This window comes from Cavia porcellus, unplaced genomic scaffold (assembly GCF_034190915.1).
Source record: "Cavia porcellus strain 051 isolate PalLab524CR breed Dunkin Hartley unplaced genomic scaffold, mCavPor4.1 scaffold_32, whole genome shotgun sequence".
NCBI lineage: Eukaryota > Metazoa > Chordata > Mammalia > Rodentia > Caviidae > Cavia > Cavia porcellus.
Genome location: NW_026947515.1, coordinates 39,411,359 through 39,426,652, shown reverse-complemented (window position 1 = coordinate 39,426,652; position 15,294 = coordinate 39,411,359). Strand labels below are relative to the sequence as shown.

At 46.9% G+C, this 15,294-nt stretch overlaps 1 protein-coding gene across 8 annotated transcripts in view; it reads right to left on the bottom strand.

The window, feature by feature from the left end:
- The window catches only part of Gas7 (growth arrest specific 7), a 222,413-nt gene that overhangs the window by 79,334 nt on the left and 127,785 nt on the right, over positions 1-15,294 (bottom strand). For 6 of the 8 annotated variants that reach the window (XM_013148709.3, XM_013148708.3, XM_005002088.4 and 3 more), the window contains exon 2: positions 5,511-5,631. In XM_013148709.3, the coding sequence (XP_013004163.2) occupies positions 5,511-5,631 (121 nt within the window). Of the gene's footprint in view, positions 1-5,510; positions 5,632-11,186; positions 11,345-15,294 lie in introns of those variants that run through there. The other 2 variants (XM_005002091.4, XM_063242088.1) reach the window with 1 other exon arrangement.

Here is a 15,294-nt window from a genome sequence, read left to right as displayed (position 1 = left end):
CCTGTTACGATGTGAATATTCATACCCCACCCAAACACATGTGTTGAAACTTAATCTCAATATAAGTTTAGGAGGTGACCAGGTCATGGGGGCTCCACTCTCTGGGGATTACTGTCCTTAAACACAAGCCCATGGGGGCTTCTTTACCCTTCTACTGTGTGAGAAAACAGGAAGGAGGGAGACTTCTACAAAGCAGAAAGCTGGGCATCACCAGATACAAAATCTGCTGGCACCTTGATCTTCGCAAACTCCACAGCTGGCAGAATAAGTTGCCATGATTTGTAAGCCACCCGAGCTATGATATCTGGCCAAGCAGCTGGAACAGACTAAGACAGTGCCTTAGCCCTAGAGCTTGGGTCCCTGGATGTGGTGGCTGCCGCTCACAGCACACCACCCATAAACTAAACACAGAGTCAGTGCTGGGGAGGGTGCAGCACCTGCACCCACCGGATGAGGTGGGACAAGCCCCTGCCTGGCATCGGAACTGCTGGCCTTCCTGGGCCTGAACTCACAGTCACCCTGCATGACGAAACACCCCAGAGAGCCACCAGCTGTGGGGAAAGAAAGGCAATGGGGACTTCCCGAAGTTTCACAAACCACACTCTGCTGGCTTTGGTGAGTTTATACAAAAGCAACACCATTGCATTAACTTAGCTACTGAAACTTCCTGTTAGTCATCAGGCTCGCCCGCTAAACATCATTTATTAAACAGTCTGTGTCTTCTCCAGCGACTTAAATGATCACCCAACCATAAATCTGATCTGTAATTTGATCTGTCCGTCTTTCCCTCCTTGGAGAATTTTTTCCCTCTTGCCTTTCATGACACCGCCTTCCCCTGGATTCCCCATGTCTCCGACCATCCCTTGAAAGTCTCCTTGGCCTCTCCTCTAAGCTTTGTGTTACAAGATCATCTCCTGTCACTGTGCCCCGGGCCATGAGCAGACATCAGATGAAGATATACATGTTCGATGCCACTCCATCTGGTTGTACAAGTTGATCACTACACACTGGTGACCATGTACCCACCGGGCTCTCTGGGCTCCCATCTCTAGCCCAGGTAGCCCTTAAAACCCAGGCTCTTCCACCCAAACACACTTGGTCCGCCTCATCCTGGATGCCCCTCAGTGAGCCACACACTCAACATGGATTCATTTTCTTTCCTCCAAGCCCGTCCCTCTCCATCACTCAAGGCAGAAAGGCATCCCTGTCCATCCCCGACCTGCCACATCCTGGCTGACAGATGTGACCTCCTCCTTCACAGCCACTGCTGCAGTTCGGTGTCTGACCTCATTATTTCTCTTCTCATTTAGGCTGCTGGGCTCACGCTTACTCAAATCCTTCAGGATGCTGCCACAATATCCTGATTGTCTCATGCCACTGCTTGGGGGCTTTCCTTGGCTTCCCACTGGGCAAAGATCCCGCTCCTCCGTGTGCCTCAGGAGTCTTTTGTAGGTCACACCTCTGTTTCTCCTGCTGCTTTGCCCTTTGCTTGGACGACAACGTGCCTCAGAACACTTGAATCAAGGCGGTCTTCCCAGAAGACTTTTTGATCACCAGATAAAGCTGCCTAGTGCCCCTTTTGGACACCTAGACTTCCACGCCAGTCTCTGCCATGCTTGTGGGTGTATTCATTTCTCTGGCCCCATTAGAACTGCTTAAAACTGAGAAGATATCCTGTTTGATCTCGTGTGTACCCAGAGCCAGGCTCTGGGCACAATGACTGGCATCATGATGATCTCTACCCATGAAACCCTAATAAATGTGAAAATAAGCAAATTCACCGGAGCCAGGGAAGACAAATGAAAATGAGGCTTTCAAGTTTATATAGTGTGTACAAAAGAGGCCAAAACCCTTCTGCTCAGCCTCCTCTGGTAGGGAGATCAGGGATTACGGGAAGGATGACTAGGAGCTCAGGCAGCCTTCTGTACTTACAGTTCCTCACTGGCAGCTTCTTTTGCCACCTCAGAGGACTGAAAGTGTTCGTGAAAAAAAAAATTTGCATCTGCACTGAACAGTTAAGTCTTTCTTTAGCTTGTCATTATTCCCTGAACAATACAGCAGAACAACTATTTACACAACACTGACATTGTCTGAGACACTATGAGTAATCTGGAGATTCATGAACACATACCAGAGCACGTGCATGAGCCCTGTTTAAACACCAGGCCGTCTTACAGAAGGGACGTGTGCACCTGCAGAAATTTTTGATGCAGAGGTCCTGAAGCAATTCCCTGCTGAGACTGAGAGATTTATCTGGAAGAAAGGCAGGCGAAGGGGAAGGGAGGAATGGACCACAGCAGCTCGTAACAGTGAGCAGCTTCAGCATGAAGAACTAGAGAAAGAGCCAAGAGGGAGGCAGAAAGTGGGGGGACATAGCTGGTCCCCCAACGATGCACTAACCCGGATGCCTTCCAGACTGGGAGGGAAGCAGGTATGAGCGATGAGTAGCCCCTCTGAGAGGGACTTTTCTGCAGAAAGCAGGCAAATTCCAAAAGGGTAAAAACAAGAATTTCAAGGCAAAGTCAGAGAGACATCTGCTTCCTTTCCCTTAGACTAAGGGCAAAATTCTTAACACGAGCTTTGGGGTCTCTGCTGTCGGTCAGGTATTTCTCATCCTCAGTCCCTTCCTCATCCATCCTGTCCCAGCTGAAAGCGGCCCCCTCCACCAGGAAGCTCCCAGGATAGCTCCACCCCACTCAGGGTCTCTAGGTGACGTATTCTTCAAATCCCCCAGAGTTCTCCTTCATAACCTTTCTCATGATTTTAAGCAGATAGGTGTTAATTTAAAATCTGCTTTAACTATAAGGAAATCAGCAGTCGGAGGTCAGGGACACCCTGCCTGGCACCTATTTGAGGAGTAATAACTGTGTTGTGTGAATGATGATACCAGGCATGGTGGCACGTCCCTGTAATCCCAGCATTTGGGAGGCTGAGGCAGGAAGATCACCTGGAGTTCAAGCCAGTCTGGGCTACAAAGTGAGTTCAAGACCAGCCTGAACTGCACAGCAATATCCTATCTCAAAAAACAAAGTAACAACAAATACAGAGTGAAAGATGACTCAATCTATTGAACAGACAGTCAATAAAACAACACATAATGACTGAAACTGGCATATATAATCTAGAATTAAAGACAAGGAGTTAGGTTACCCTTAGTACAAAAGAGGTTAAAAGATTACCTAACAAACTATAGCAACCCTGCCTACATTGCTATCATAAAGTTCATGAATTTGTAAACTAAAATCATCTTTCACATTTTGAGTATTTATTTGAACCCAGGGCTCTTAGCATACCAAGTAAATATTCTGCCACTAAACCACATCTCCATCCTCTACCTTTTGCATTTTTAAGCAGTTGAAAAAGACTCAAAGAAGAATGACATTGTATAAGATATAAAAGTTACCTGAAATTCACATTCGGCATCTATAAATCAAGTGTTAATGGACAAAGCCGCACTTAGAGCTTATATACCACCGATGGCAGCTTTTTTTGAATGGAAGAGCTGTGACAGAGACCACATGACCTCAAACCTAAAATATTTACTTCCAGGTCCTTTAGAGAAAGTCAGTCTACCTGTGAGCGAAACATCACCGGAATCCCTGCATCTCAGGACCTGTAGGAAGGCTCTGGCCCAGAGGCTGGTGCTGAAGTCCAAATCCCACGAAAAACCAAACCAAACCAAACAAAACCTCCCAGACGTTGTCTACTGATGCAAAATGTGACTTAAGTATTCACTAACAAGTTCAGTGCTAGTTGTGTGTGATTATGTGATTATTAGAAACACGCGTGGGGTTGGAAAGCACAGTATGAGAAAGCTGTCTCTAATACCTTGTCAAAGAGTTCCAAGTAGAACATGGGCAGTATCCCTTGATTTATCTTTTTTAAGTAAGCATATCTATGTTTAGAAGGTGACTGAATACAGATATGTGACAGGATACATGTGACAAGTACCTCTGGAAAAGGACCGGGATTTTTATACTTAGTCATCCATCTATTCATTCACTCATGGTACAGGGATAGAGCTTCATGCATGCTAGGCAAGTCTACCTCCAAATTCTGCATTGTTCAGATGGTGATCTGTGTATAAACACACCCTCCTCTGAAACATGGTACAGGGATAGAGCTTCATGCATGCTAGGCAAGTCTACCTCCAAATTCTGCATTGTTCAGACGGGGATCTGTGTATAAACACTCCCTCCTCTGAAACATGGTACAGGGATAGAGCTTCATGCATGCTAGGCAAGTCTACCTCCAAATTCTGCATTGTTCAGACGGGGATCTGTGTATAAACACACCCTCCTCTGAAACTCCGGGGCTCAGTAACAAAGCTGCTCGTGTGTTTGTTTTGAGGAACAAGAGATTAGGACCGTTAGAAACAGTCTTACTTCCCTTTTCCTAGAAACACCAGTCACCTCTTCACTTAGCATACCCCAGCGAAGCTTGCAGAAGTTGGGTGCCCGGAGGTATGTATAAACCAGCCACCCAGAGTGGCAGCTGGCAGCTGGCTGCATCTTCCTCTAAACAACAGCCGGTTCCCCTGCCACCAGGACCCTTCCCTCTGGTGCAGGACCATAACTGTAACTGTAACTCTTCAGCCCAGGTGACAGGAGGTGGCCATGAAGTCAAGAGGTCACAGACCAGGGAAGTGAGAAGCCAAGGCGAGGCCACCAGGTGGATCTGGGTACAACTTCCTGTTCCACGTGGCTGCATGCCTGGGATTCCAACCAAATCCAACTGTCCCATGCTGTCTCTCTTGGTCCTTTCATGCTAAAATCCTTGGGGGTCACAGAGTTCAAGCCACAGGGCTCCTAGCTGCCCTGCCTGATGCAGGACCAAGCCTGAACAGCCCTGCTCACCTTGGAATAGAGGTGCCAACACTGCATACCCTTCTCCAAACCATCTCCAGTCCGTATCTGGGGATGCTGGAGTTGTTTGGAAGGCCCAAGAAATCCATAATAATTGCATAGAGGTGCAATCCTACTCAGCTCAGAAATGCTTGTGGAATATCTGCTATCTGCTGGGATAAAGCAACCACCCATAAACCCAGCATTTCCCAAAGGACATTCTGAGAAATGCCAGCTAGTGAGATACATCAGGAGGGAAACAAAGGTACATTTAGGGAAACCATTCCCTTGCAATCTCTCCTTTGGAGGATCAGTATCATCAGGATATTCAGAGTTCAGAGAAAATATGCGGATGCTAAATCTGCTTCACCTGTGGGAAAACTTTCCAGGTCCCCTTTGAAAAACACAGCTCCAAACCCTGAGATAGGGTTCCATCAAGATGCTCAGGGAAGAACTTTGAAAGGAAGGCTTCCCTTTTGAGGACTCTTCCAGAACTGCAGACCCAGGCTCAGACGCCCACCACCCAGCACTTCAGGGCTTGGTTAGTATAGATTGATCAAGAGGAAATTCCAAATCCAGGGAGTGGGGGTGGGAGCGGACCAGGAGTCTCTCCAGAGACACAGACACCCAGAGGCTGCTGCAGGAAGCTCTCCAAGCAGGACTTACCATTGGTGGTCGTGTTGACATAGTAACGCCGGCCCTGAGGAGACAGATAGCTCTGCCAGCCAGGTGGGAGGACGACCGTCTGGCTTTCCTCTCCCGGCGGAGGGGGGACCATTCCAGGCTTCTGTTGGAGAGGAAAGAAAAGGTCACCTACAGAGGCAACATACATGTGATTTCAGGGGCTACAAGAGCGTAGGGTATGAGGAGGCCTTGATTTTCCAAAAGCCCCTGGCAGAAAGGACAGAACTTTCAGATCACAGAGGGGAAAGCCAGGTAGCCAACAGAGCTGGGCTTTCTCCCCTTCGAGACTCTCAAAAATCAATCATGGGGATGCTGCACTAGCCAGGGGCCCTGTCACGCCTGCACTCCTGCTGCAGAATCCGGGGCCTAGCGTCCCTAGGACCACCGAGTGCCGGACACACAGGCCCCCAGCCCGCTGTGCAAGCCTCATTAATGAATGCATTCTGTAAGAGCACTGAGAAGCCATCAGGCACTGGATGGGGCTCTTCTCACCAAGTATCCAAAATATCCCAGCAAAGAGAATGGGGATTCTGAGACATAGTGGATCCTGAGTTTCCAGTGTATGCAGGTATGTAGAGTCTGGTGCTTTAGCCATGCACACGGTACTTACATTCTTTTTTTTTTTTTTTTTTTTTTTTTTTTGTCTTTTTCGTTTTTATCGGTACCAGGGATCGAACGCACGACTGCCTGCTTGCAGGGGCAGGCGCTTATGCCGCTGAGCTAAATCCCCAGCCCTGGTACTTACATTCTTAAAAAACAAGGAGAAAAAGAAAACAGTGCGTGTGTGTGCATGCTTGTATGTGTGTGTGTGTGTATGAGAGAGAGAGAGAGAGAGAGAGAGAGAGAAACTTGCTGTGAGGTAGATAATGGACTAAAATATCATCGCAGTGCTCTGATGGTAGAATTATGGCTCATTTTTATTGTCTTCCTACTTATCTGTTCCATCTGAATTTTCTCAAACACAAAAATAAAAATTTTTGGCTAAAGAACATTTAAAAATAAGGACTGAGGGTTCAAAATGAGCCCGTGCACCCTTTGAAGGCAGGCAACTGATGAGAAGGATCGGAACCACAGGAGTGCAGTGGCCATGGGCTTCGCAGCACAGCTGGAATCTGTGCAGGAGCATTCAGGGCCAGTGGCCCCTAGTGTCCACAGCGTCTCCTGGCCACGCCCACAGGGTGGGTTTTTAAAAAAAATTAGTTAATTAATTTTTGCCACTGATGACTACTGCTTAGGAAAATAGGATTGCAGATTAAAAAGGAGCAGAGGGGACAGGAACGCATGGGCGGCTCCTGGTTTGGTGAAGGCTGCAATACCAGGAGTCCCTGCTCCCTACACACCGTCAGGAGTGACAGGTCATGTGCCGTCAGTAAATCCTGGCTGATTTTGAGTAAGCACAGCCCTCCCTCCGGCCTCTGAGCAGCTACTTTGTGTGCTTCACTGTGAATCTTTATTGTGAATCCCCTGTGTCCTGGATGTCTCCGGCCTCCACACCTGTACCCACAAGCCCACAGCGCCTTGGGGATTCCACACGGAGGATCATTTTCTAAACAAGCCGAGGCAGGGTGGTGTCTTACCAGGGCTGTCCTCTCGCCAGAACCACATGTCCATTAAGCACAAGCTCACACCCGAGCAGGACTTCCACGTCCCTGTGGCCTCTTCAGGACTGGAGGATGGCCAGAACACATGCAAGACAAACGTTTAAAGAGGAGAAAGAGAGGGAGCTTGGCGTGTGAGTTCTTCTGCATATAGCAGGTGTAAATGCTGGCCAGCAGGGTTGGGAGGAAAGCACTCAGAGGACCACGGGGCTTAAGGATGAGTGTTTTGCAGAAAAGAAAGCTCTCTGGAAGGGCAGGGGTATGGTGCCAGGTTCCTTTTCCTTGAACCTAACTAACAAAACACCCAGGAAGGAATAGCCTTATTGGTGTTTGTTGCAATAACTGAGGGAAAAATAGAAAATTGTTACAGGGGATTCAACAGAGTATGAAACAGTTGTGGGCAGGAATGGGTCACAGAGAGAGGGACGCAGAGGCAGAGTGAAAAGAGCCCACAGACCTCAGGCTTAAAACATTGTCAGTGCCAACCCTAACAGGGTCACGTGGTAACCACATCTCGCCTCAGGGGAATGACTCAGGCTCTTTCTACATGTACAAAAGCAAAGGTGCTAGTGTCAGCCCAGTTAGGAAAGATGCTAATAAGATAAACATTAGCACACTGGAAACCTAGCAAAGGGACTGCCACCAGGAATGGCCAAGCAGTGGGCGTTCCCACTGGAGGGCGGTACAGGGAGACGGGGTTCCCTCACGCTCTGCCTTTTGAGGTCTGAAGCTGGGGTGAACACACCCAGCCTCACCTTCAGCGAGTGTGACATGTCGTCCACAATTGTCAGTCTAGGTTTCTGTTTCTAAGCCTACTGGGGAAAAACTGGGGAGTGGTCCACCCTTTCGATCTACTGAGGAAGTTAGGTAATAAGTAGCCACTCCTCCCCTGGGCCAGAGAGCGGGGAGACCCATCCTCTGACTCTCCTCTGATAGAGGCAGGATGACTATCTCCTCCTTTGCTGGTACACACTGCTCTTCTCCCCGTGATGGCCCTGGGGTTCAGAAGACGCCCCAGTCTACATGCAAGGGCATGGAGGACCAAGGAGGTCATCCCTTGACTAGGAAATGCAGGATCTTTCAAGGAAAGCATCCTGTATATGAAATCAGGGAAGACCAAGAAGTGACCAAAGAAGGCAGAAAGGACACCCAGGCCAAAAGAACTTATCTCCTAATTCCGTCAACGTGGCACAGCTGACCTCCACATCGCCACGCACGGCAGGCCTTCCCTGCCCACCAGCTACAGCACGCCTCTGGCAGCAGATGCAGCTGCAGTGCCTGGGTCTCCCCCTTTCTCAGAAAAAAATTCCCCTCGGTGCTGACTGCACACGGATCAAGAGTCAAAAGACATGGAGACAACAGGACACACAGCCTAAATTGGAATCCACAACATTCCTTCCTTCCTTCTTTCCTTTATTTTTGGGTACCTGGAATCGAATTCAGGACCTCACACTTGCCAGCAGGCACTGTGCCACTGAGCTGCATCCCCAGCCTCCAACATCAGTCTTAAAGCCCCAAATGGACATCCATGGGTGACTGGAGGAAACAAGTGTGGAAATAAAAAGAAATAGAGTGCTCTACATGCTGTAGCACAGATGCACCATTAAAGCATGATTGTCATTGAGAGAACTGACATAACAAAGTCCACTTATCACATAATTTCATTTATATAAAAAGTTCAAAGCAGGCAAAGGCATAGAGTCATAAATAGACCAGTGGTTGCCAAGGACTTGAGGGAGAGAAGTATTTCTTGGGGAAGAGAAGGATTTCTTCAGGGATTATGAAAATATTCAGAGCTGGACAGTGACATGGCTGTATAATACGAATGTGTCAGAGTCTTACATGGTCCAATTTAGGTTTATTTTATCCCAATAAAAATATTTTTAAAGACACAATAAAGGCAGAGTTAGAATACAACACCTACTAATCCTGCCCAAAGTGTCAATGTTGCCTTGTTCTTAGTGACCACGGGAGAGACAGGCACAGTTAACCATCCACAAGAGCTGCCCAAAGACATCAGAAAACACTGCATAACCACCCAGTCATTACGGTCTCCTCCACTTCTTCATCTAATTAGTCTCCTTCCAATTTAAATCCTTCCCTTCCTTAGCTTTGTGGTTGCTTGCCTTGTTTTCAGCTCTTTCTCAGGAGAATAAAAACCAGAAACACAGGTGACATGGTCAGAGGACTGCATGGTGTCACCTAGAAAGAACAGACCGGGGGTAACTGGGCAGGGGAGATGAAAGCAGTCTCCTCTCCTCAGACTCCAAGAGTTTCTGAACCCACTGCGTAGACATCTTGGAAATCTGGCCTGCCTCTTCATCTGAAAGGAGTCATCCCTGGGCCAAGTGCAAGGCTGGGGTTCAGTTTCTCCCCTTCTGCCCTCTTTTTTTCAATCAACAATCCTCTCAGCTACAAGAATATAGGAAACCCCAAGAATATAAGAAAATTTATCGATACCACCTCCTAAAATTGGTACAAGGGTCATTCAAGTTGGAGCATGTATCATTATATCATTTTCTAAATTTCTGAGTAATATTCCATTGCTTGAATAAACAAGGCAGTGTCTATTTTGTTTAGCCTTTCACACATTGATGTGAATTTGGTTTCTTTCCTTTTCCACTGTTATGGATAAGGCTGTTATCAACATTTGTATCCAAAATTTTTCTTCTCTTATTTCATGTTGTAATAGCAAGGGGCTCCTAGACCACTTTAAGACACTAGCCTAGTAGTTTCTCCAGAAAGATCTGAGCTCAGTTTCTGTTTCTACCCATGCAGACATTTGACTTTTGTCTCCGAATGTCTAAAAGGCACCAGGCCTGGGCTGAATGCTTTGTGCAATTACCTAATTTCCACAACCAGCCTGTCTCCAAATGCCACTGATTCTCATTTTTAAAGTGACCTTACAACGTGAAAGCTTACTAACTTGCCAAATAAATGGTAAAATTAAGCACCTATAAATGTTACCTTTGGGCTGGGGCTGCAGCTCAGTGGAGAGCATGTGTATAGCATACAAGAGGCCCTGAGTTCAATCCCTAGCACCGAAGGCAATCGCTTTGTTCTAGACTTCTATCCAGTTACCTAAGGCACCGTGGCCCATCTTCTGCAGCTTTCCCCAGCTCCATTTCTTCACCTGGGCTATCTAAGATCCAGCTCCCACCCAAGGAGGGTGACGGTCCGGGTCTGATTCTCCGGCCTGTCTCACATCTCCAAGTGAGCATATGCCTTCGCGGGAGAAATGCAAAAATATCACCACCCTCATCCAAGCCGTCACGTTTCCCAGCTGGAGGATGACTTCCTTGCCTCCTTATTTAAAACAGCACAACCAAAAGTAAAAAATGCTCCTCTTAATGGTGGCTACTGATTCCCTCTGAAAAAAAAGAAGCAGGTAAGGAAGGGAAGTCACCCAGAGATTAAAAAGAAGTGTCCTGCCGTGGGTGTGCTTGGTGGTAGAGTGCTTGCCTAGCATGCATGAGGCCCTGGGTTCTGTATCTCCAGTACCAAAAACCAAACAAACCATAAAATGCAGAAACAAACCCCCAAATCCCTCCAATAAGACAAACAAAAATGCATTTATAGCAATGTTGCTTGAAGTGTGCTTATACGGAGACATCAGTCCCTGGCATATGAGCTAATTATACACTTCTGGACCCAGATTCAGCAGGACATCAGTCTAGGGTTTAAGAGTTTCCATTTCTAGCTGTGTCCTGGGCGAATCCTACACTGTGGAGCTCCTCAGGTGTAGCAACAGCAGAAGCAAGCATGCGAAAACATCACCTCTTAATTGAAAACCAGGAGGGGACATAAAATTTTAATAAGTGCAATTTGCAAAAAGACAATATTGAGATGCACGGTTACCTATTCAGAGAAGGCTTCCACCTCTTAACCATGAACGCTTTAAACAGACTATTTTAAGAACCACTCCAGGGTGCAGCTGCAGCCTGGAAGCTGTACCGACCCGACATTCAGTTCCCACAGCCTCCACCGCTCTTCAAGTTCAAGTTCATCCCGGGACACCACCTCCACCTGTGGGATGCTTCTGGGAGCACCTGCCTCTTACCTTCTGAAGCAGTGAGCAAATGCTCCTTGCGGGTGTTACCCGATGGCCTTCAGACCCTTGATTTAGCGGCCAGATCAGAGCGTTTTAAGGTCCCTCGTTCGGCCTCTTCTCACACCCCAAACCAAGCAGCAATAGGAGCTCTAAAGAAAGGCATATCCACAGGGCTCTGCACCCCCTCTCCCCCCACATCCAGATCTATATTTAACATCTCTGAAGTTGTCAGCCTAACGAGCCACTTTCTGGCAGACCCGTTGCTATGACAATGACTGCTAATGAGCCCAGTACTGTGATTGGCACTGCTCGAAGGCTCCTCCACAAAGCACTCTCCAGCACCTTCCCTCTTCCCCAACCACACAGCCAGCTGGCCACCTAGAAGTAGCCAGGGCATGGTAAGGTGTGCCTGGAGGGCCTCAGGCCCTTGGATCTGGTCCATTCGTGCACCTAATGACCAGAAGTGGTCTGTTCTGTTGCTTTTGTCCTGCACTCAACAAGCAGTGTAACGATCATGGTTGAGGCTGTAACATCATGAAGATCAAGACGCTGCTGGGGTAGAGACCAGGGATTCACTTACATCTTCTGCTTTCATGATGGGCGTCTTTTTAGGGTGGGGACTCTCCTGTGCCGAGTGGGACATGCTACCTATTGTGGTCCCTCCCACAGGATGTCCCCAGCTTCAGGGTCCGTACCTACAGGAGTGCTAGCCACTTTTCCTCTGTCTCAGAGGTAACAGTACCCTCTCCCCAGTGCCGGCAGCCTTCCTACCCATTCAAAGACTGTGACTCACAAGAAATAGCTAGTGCCGGACATGGTGGTGCACACCTATAATCCCAGCGTTTGAGATGAGGCAGGAGGATCACTGCAAATTTGAGGCCAGTGTGGGGTCCATGTGAGTTCAAGGTCAGTCTGAACTACACAGTGAGATCCTCTTCTTGCAAACAACCAAACAAAGTGAGGGACACAGGGCACTCCTGACATGGCACAGTGCATTCTGTGAATGGTAGTCTTCTTGGGAAGTTGCATAAAATACGTGGGGACTCTGGTGTTGTCTTCATGCTTTCCTGAAAGTCAGAGATCCAGAAACTTGTCAGAAGTGGCGTGGGAGGCGAGAGAGAAGAGGAGAGAAACAGAGGCCACACCTTTCTTATTCGTAACTCCAGACTCTGCACAGTATCCAGAACCATGAATGAATAAGGAATGAATGCTGAGAATTGTGGAAGGAACTGGACCTCAGGAACACAGGAAGGAAGTGGGGGGCTATTTCATCAAATAAGTGGCCGTCAGCAGTCCAAAGTGTCTGCTTTACCTGCGCACAAAACCCAGCTCTTGGTGGACATGAATGAAGGCACTGAATTGCAACGTACAGAGAGAAGGAAGGGTTACAGGCAATAGGGAGCTTCTGTACCTCAGAAGATCCACGCAGGCGCGGCGTCCAGAAGAGCCTGGAGCTCCGCAAAAGCTCGCAGTCAGGATGCCACAGAATATCCAAGAGAGACACTGCAGGAAGCTGTTAGTACCTCAGTGGAGGAGAAAAAGATGCAGCACCAGTGATGCAAGATCAAAGATCCAAAGGAGAAAACACACAAACGGGGGTGGCTTGGAAAAACACAAATTATATAAACAAGGAACAGGAAACGATAAAAAAAATCCTAGAGGATCTCAGAGACTGCCACAGAAGGAAAATTCAAATTGGTTGCAATAAAATGTAGAATTAGTATTACCAAAGAAAAAAAATTTTAATTATGTACAAAACAAAGTGAATTTTTTCCCCAGAATGCAAAGAAGACCAAAAAAAATTATGATAACAGGAGGACAGAAAAGCAAGCCAAGAGATGGATACTGAATGTTCCTGAAGAGGAGACCAGAACAAAGGCTTTAACAAAAAAAGTAACTGCACACAAAGGTTAATAGAGGGGAAATTCTCCAAGCTGTGTAGCGGGGAGGACCTACAGTGATCAATGCAAAACGGAGTTTAAAAGACCAGCGAGAAGATACATCTTAACAATAAATTCACATAGCAAAGATAAGCATAAACTGCTATAATCATTTAAGTGGGAAGATTATATCAATAAATAGAGTAATAAAAATAAAGCTGGTCTTAGGCTTCTCGGTAACGCATCTCAAAAGGCACCTCTGCTATACGATGAAGATAACCCTTTATATGTAGCCAAGCTTTTCTTTATGTGGGAGGCAACAGAAATACATCTTCCACAGACCAGGCCTTAAAACACCACGTGTATTAGTTCTCAGTAAAAGTACAGTTGTCCTTGGATCCATAGGGAATTAATTCTGAGACCCCTAAGGGTATCACAAACCCCAAGATACCAAAGCCTCAAGTTCCGTTTATAAAATGCTGTAGTACTGGTGTATAATTTGTACACATCCTTCTCTACGTGTTAAATCATCTCTAGATTACATTTAATACCCAAAATGATGTAAATGCTTATAATTATTATACTATATTGTTTAGGGATAAATGATAAGAAAAATGTCAGTATATATACAATACAGGCACAATTTTTTTTTCAAATATTCCCATTTAGCAGTTAGTTGATACTGCTGATATGGAACACATATATACAAAAAGCCAGCTTCAAAGACACCCTCTGAATACCTCAAAGATCAAGACAAATAAATGTAAGCCAGACACGTTGGTGCATGCCTGTAACCCCAGCACTTGGGAGGCTGAGGCAGGAGGATCACCACCAGTTTGAGGCCAGCCTGGGTTACAGAGTGGGTGCAAGACTAGCCTGAATGGCATAGTGAGACTGTGCCTCAAAACAAGAAACAATAAATATAAAAAAGACAAGTAAGGATAAATAACAAAGAAATCATGATCAGAGGGACCAAGGCTGAACACTGAAAGCAACTTACAGCAAAAGTTTAAACAATTATAAATCGAATTATGTATAAAAGTTGCTAGTAACTATAGAGGATGCACAAAAATAACCTGATTCAACAAATTCTGCATAACACTTGAAGAGATCAAGAGGTCAAGAGAAAAAAGTGGGGAGAGCAGGACAGGGGTGGAATGCTGCTCCTCCCTCCCATCAGCCATGGGTGTAGACGATGTGTCCCCTAAAGGATCATGTGCTGGAAGCTTGGTCCCAACACAGGCAGCAGGGGGTCCTCACCCGAAAGCCTATGACAGTGCTATGCTCCGGAACTCTGAGCTAAATCAACCTGTTTTCATCAGACAGTACTCAGTCTTGGATATTTCACTAAAGTAACACAAAAGTGGCTAAGGTACCCGGATAAAAAGACATCCTCAGTGCCCTCCAGCCTCCCTGCTGAAGCTCTCAGATTCCAGTCCACTTGACTCCCTCTTCTGTGCTCTGGCATTGGAAGTCTGCCCTTGTTTTTTCCTTGGAGACTGAAATTTCTCAGTGAAAGAAAAATACAACACAGAGAAGGATCACTGGAGACCAAATACCCCAGTGCTGTGAGACTAATCGCTACGCCTTTTTAAGGGTTCCATGTGCCATGACTTCTACGGAGGATTCAGAGTTCTGGAACCTACTGTGGCAGGCCAGGGCAAACCCCTCTTGCAGGCTGAGGGGAAAACTCAGTGGGAAATCAGCTTTCTAAAGACCTTGTTCTTCCCACCAACCAGACTCTGTAACTCTCACAGAATCCTCAGGGCCAAAGCTCAAAGAAATGCTCAGAGGAAGACCAAGTGGCTGTCTCCTGGCCACATCTGCTCCCCGTGAGCCACTCTGCTTAGACCCCTGTGTGGAAAAGGGTCACATGCACCAGGCTCATCCTAGCACCTACCGACAGGAAGCCAGCAGGAGCCGTGTGGGTAAACTTTCTCCCATCTATTTGTTTTTAAGCTATAAAATTTTTCAGTAATTATGTTTGATTTGTCAGAATCCTCAGTGTGTACCCTCAAACTCTTATTAGAAATCACCTTATTAGCAGGGCTGCCTCTCTGGATTCACAAAATGAACTTCTCAAACCAGCCTTTAATTCCTTAAATGGGACTCTTCCCAGCCTGGTATAATCCAGTGTCCAAAGACAACAGTGCCTGGGGTAGGTGGATGGGCTGAGAAAAGACAAGAGGAAACATGCCGCCTTACACTCATGATTTGAACCCCTCCTAGCTCAGATC